Source organism: Cucumis melo, chromosome 2, assembly GCF_025177605.1.
Source record: "Cucumis melo cultivar AY chromosome 2, USDA_Cmelo_AY_1.0, whole genome shotgun sequence".
Classification (NCBI taxonomy): domain Eukaryota; kingdom Viridiplantae; phylum Streptophyta; class Magnoliopsida; order Cucurbitales; family Cucurbitaceae; genus Cucumis; species Cucumis melo.
Genome location: NC_066858.1, coordinates 26,221,651 through 26,222,541, shown reverse-complemented (window position 1 = coordinate 26,222,541; position 891 = coordinate 26,221,651). Strand labels below are relative to the sequence as shown.

The following is an 891-nucleotide window of genomic DNA, read 5'->3' as shown; positions in this document are numbered from 1 at the left end:
CTACGTGTCCGGTGCACGGAGAACTGCCTTCGGTCTCCCAAACAGACTGACTCGTGGCAACCTTCCGGCCGCCCCAACGACCTATAACGCTAGTCACTACTCCCACTGGGGCTAGGAAGTAAGCCCCACAACCCAAAGCGGCGAAAAACAAATAGAATTTGCTACAAAAACCGGCTAACGGGGGTATTCCTGCGTATGAGAACATAGTAATGGAGAAGGTAATAGCCGAAATAGGATTCGTTTTGGCTAGAGCGCCCAAATCCGCTATATATTTGACACGGGTTTGCCGTAATGCTAAAACTATGGCGAATGCATCTATCGTCATTAATACATAAATCAAGATACCAATTAGTAGTGATTGAATTCCTTCTATGGTTCCACATGAGAAACCTGTACGAATATAACCTACATGTCCAATTGAACTATGAGCTAGAGGTCTTTTTGACTTTCGTTTGGGCCATGGCGGCCAGTGCTCCTAAGATCATAGAAGCAATGCTGCAGAAAAAGAAGATTTCTTGCAATGTAGCTCCATAGGAACCATAAATAGAAAGACGTGAAATATTAGCAAAAATAGAGATTTTAGGCGCAATAGAAAGGAATGCTGTAACCGGGGTGGGTGAACCCTCATAGATATCAGGTGCCCACATATATAGAGTCAAAAACAAAGGTCCAGATGGGAGGGGGGGGTTTCTTCGGGGCTTGAGAGATGGAATAGATAGGGCCCCACAAGTTTCGAATTCGCCGCTGGGGAATGAACACGAAAGGGAAGGAGGAATGATCAACGAAAAAAGTGCTCTCTGAACCGAAGGTGAAAGTCGTTTTCCATCAGACGGCTCTTTCCGTAACTCCACTCTCGACTTGGATTATCTATCCAAAAAGGTCCGCTCTCGG

The 891-nt window shown here is 45.7% G+C and overlaps 1 protein-coding gene across 1 annotated transcript; it reads right to left on the bottom strand.

Moving 5' to 3' along the window:
- On the bottom strand, nucleotides 1-885 carry LOC127148203 (NADH-ubiquinone oxidoreductase chain 2-like). The gene is given in 3 exon segments (XM_051081452.1): nucleotides 1-72; nucleotides 74-442; nucleotides 444-885. Coding segments are annotated over 3 exon segments (645 nt in total). The 5' UTR covers nucleotides 648-885.
- Between the last annotated feature and the right edge of the window lie 6 nt (nucleotides 886-891).